At 42.3% G+C, this 3,454-nt stretch overlaps 1 protein-coding gene across 2 annotated transcripts in view; it reads right to left on the reverse strand.

The window, feature by feature from the left end:
* tdrd9 (tudor domain containing 9) overlaps positions 1 to 3,454 on the reverse strand; it is a 30,618-nt gene that overhangs the window by 6,685 nt on the left and 20,479 nt on the right. For both annotated transcript variants that reach the window (XM_032500429.1, XM_032500430.1), the window contains exons 20-27: positions 3,172 to 3,288; positions 2,927 to 3,034; positions 2,649 to 2,749; positions 2,382 to 2,552; positions 1,672 to 1,783; positions 1,080 to 1,295; positions 501 to 590; positions 133 to 390 (exon numbers count right to left, since the gene is read on the reverse strand). In XM_032500429.1, the coding sequence (XP_032356320.1) occupies positions 133 to 390; positions 501 to 590; positions 1,080 to 1,295; positions 1,672 to 1,783; positions 2,382 to 2,552; positions 2,649 to 2,749; positions 2,927 to 3,034; positions 3,172 to 3,288 (1,173 nt within the window). The remainder of the gene's footprint in view (positions 1 to 132; positions 391 to 500; positions 591 to 1,079; positions 1,296 to 1,671; positions 1,784 to 2,381; positions 2,553 to 2,648; positions 2,750 to 2,926; positions 3,035 to 3,171; positions 3,289 to 3,454) is intronic.

Consider the following 3,454-nt stretch of genomic DNA (forward strand, 5'->3'; position numbering starts at 1 on the left):
ATTATTATTATTATTATTATTATTAAGACATTGATTGCCATGGCAACAATCAAAGCTTTTGAAGCTTTGGTTCCCAATTTCTATATTGCACACTGCCTGATCTATTTCATGTGGGAGAACCTAGTGCGTCACCTTGGAATCAAAGCTCTCTTCAGCCTTCACAGCATGTCCTTCTTCCACCAAGATGTCTGCCACGCTGGCGTTTGTTGTCTCTGTGTTGATGAGCAGCTGCACACGCATGACACCATGGAGGATGGAGAACAGCGACACAATAAGTGAACGGCCCTTCACCAGTGTGATGAACCGGTCGCGGGCTCGGCTGCTCCACTGGTTCCCCAGGATGATGGACTGGGCTGAGGGACATATTCCAATGACTTGGAACTCCTGAGCCTGAGACCATGAGCATAGTGTTTGGGTGTTACTGTCAGTTCACAGTTTGGACTATGGAACAGATATGTGTGCATTCATTTTCTGACTACTTTTACAACTATTATTGCTACCTGAAATGGGTGAGACAAGAGGTCAGAAGGGAGCTCCATGAGGCTGCTACAGGCAACAACCGCTGAGTTGCCAAAGTCCAAGAAGAACACCTGCAGAACAACAAAATATCCTGCGTTCTGGTCTATAAAGTAACATCAGCAACGAACTTGCAACTAACTACTGCTGTTAAGAATGATTTCTGTACCTTCTATTGTTAGAGGTCAACACTGGATCACAATTGCTTTAGACAGATTTAGTTCAGAAATCAAGATAAATAACTAATAACTTGGTCATTTAAAGTCAGTATTTCGTAGCACAGTGGTGGTCAAAAGGCCATATAAAACCCTGAAATTAGTAATTTAGCTAAAAAAAAAAAAAAAGCTTCATTCCTTTATCAGCAAAACTAAACACAATCACATGTGGAGTAGGAAATCCATAATGTTCTGACAATTTCTTTTCTACAATGGCATGATCATATAAGTGACAGTTGCAAAAAAGACACTGAAAATCAGACAGGGAAGTAAGAGTTTTGTTATAACAAAACTGAATGGGTGCACTACATGTTGACCAGAGAGTTGCAGCGTGTAAGCGATATTCACCTCCACTGTATTGCCACGCATGTACTGGACCTTGGCACGGTAGTACAAGCTCTGATCACTGATCTCCGAGTAAGGAGCAAGACACAGCAGGTTGGGGTAGAGCGACACAGAGACAGGTTGCAGCGTGCGTCTATTTATCTCTGCTGTCAGGTGGCGCTGCTTCTCCAAGCTGGCTTCATCTGATTGGAAGCCCCAGAAATGACCCACCTCCACCACCTGAAACAGAGATCAGAGTTAAGAGAGGATATATCCATTCAAGATTCAGACATTTAGTTAAGAACCTAAAAAAAAGGCTCTCTCTTTTCATTTTATTTTCAATTTATACTGTTTATTGGGGAAATTACAATTTACCCTCTATTTTGTTAGAAATCAATACACAAAGGCCTAAAACACACACACACCTACGCACGCGCGCACACGCACGCACGCGCGGGCGGGCTCAGGACCTATTCATGCACAAATGGAGAGATGTCAGAGTGAGGGGGCTGCCCCTGCTGGACCAGCACCCTGAGCGGTTGGGGGAGTACGGTGCCTTGCTCAAGACTCTTTTGAAAATGTACCTCTGTTTGACCAGATTAAATAAAGGACTGACCTCTGTGATGTTGACCACAAACAAGGGGTTGGGGGGCAGCTTGTCTGGGTCAATGTTCCCGCTCACCACTCCCACCGGGTAGACAGACTTGCTCTGGCAGTCTACATTCACCCTGCACAGCAACAGCACATAGAGAAATAGACTTTAACGTTATGTTTTTATAACTGTATTTATTGGTTTTGAGGTTATTATATCATCACATTATTAATAGAGGTTATAGTTAACCGAGTTGCTACTATTCATAAGGTATTCTAAACCAAAAATGAACTTAATTAACAAATATTCAAATGAATTCAGAGTTTACTCCGGATTACAGCAATCAATGCAATGATTTTCCAAGCACTGTTAATGAGGCAAGGCTGCAAGTAGAGAGAGGTAAGCAGAACCTGGTGCTGCCTCTGCCTAAAACCTCCCTTCTCTGAGTCCAAGTGATAGCTGGAGAGTCATGCAGAGTGCAAGGATGTTAGATTATATTAAGGCTCAATGCAGGGGCACTGACCAATGCAGCCTGTGGTGCAGGTTCCAAAAAGGCAGTCAAGAATGGGACTTTTCAGCACCCAGAATTCCGACACAGTTGAACCGTTGTGCTCTCATGACATTTATTGCTCACTACGCAAATGTATTTTTTTTCTTTTTTTTAATTCATGTAACTGATTACACTCACTCACATACGGAGAGGAGGTTTTCATAATGTGTAAGTAGAGCCGTACCTTGCATATTTCATGTGAGTTAATTTTCTACTCCCAGCACAGATTTCTATTTGTTCGACGGGGAAGACAGACAGCTCCAAGAGTTTACTCTGCTGTGCCAGGAGGAGGGCAAGAGACACCTCAGGCAGCACCCCTGAGTCTTGGGATGTCCTGTAGAACTCCACATATGCTCTGAAAAAAAACACAGACAATTACGAGTTTGCATTTCAGTGTTCTTTAAAAAATGGTTAGAGCTGATAAAAAAAAAATTCTGTTGGCTTTTACTACCTGGAGCTCTCAAATGAAATGGTTTTGACCTGTCCACACAGGCGGAACATAGACTGCAGCTGCTTGTAATACAGGAAAGCGTATGGAGGGAGGTTCCTCACCTGAAACATGTGGTGTGATGTTATTTTACAACATCCCTAACTTCTATGTAATAAGGCAAAAGACTGTAGCCATAATAATCCCGTAAGGATGTTGGTTACACACCAGAAAAGTCAATAAAAATGATATCATGATTTGAACAGTAATCAATTCTTAGCTCTCAACACTAAGGGTCATACCATCACTGCTGTTCTGGGGTTGAAGCCACTCAAGTCCCTGGAGGCTAAGTCTTCATCTATTTCTCCCTGGACAAAGTAGTTAGGGTAGTGGGCACCAGCAATAACCACCTAAGACAGAGCGAGATGCACCTTAAAACAAACTGGCATTTAGGTATCTTCAGTAGTTGAATATTTATTCTGAGTGATTACGGGATCTGAAGTGAACACTGTATAGCTTAACTTATATGTGCAGCACTGACTCTAACCTGAAGGATAAACTTCTGCTTGTGTACGCTGGTGTAATCCAAGGGCTGAGCACTTTCCGGCACATGTATGTTGAACTGGGACACACGCTTCTTCAGGTCCTCATACAGTTCTGCAACCTAGACAGTGAATTACTTCAAAAGAGGCCTGAGACACAAAATTCTACAGCTCAAATACAAAATATTAGCTCATTAAGGCTAGAAGTTGATTTTTTATTTTTTTTTATTTTTTGGGGCATATTAGGCCTTTAATTGACAGGATAGATGAAGATATGAAAGGGGAGAG

Source organism: Etheostoma spectabile, chromosome 20 (genome assembly GCF_008692095.1).
Source record: "Etheostoma spectabile isolate EspeVRDwgs_2016 chromosome 20, UIUC_Espe_1.0, whole genome shotgun sequence".
Lineage (NCBI taxonomy): Eukaryota > Metazoa > Chordata > Actinopteri > Perciformes > Percidae > Etheostoma > Etheostoma spectabile.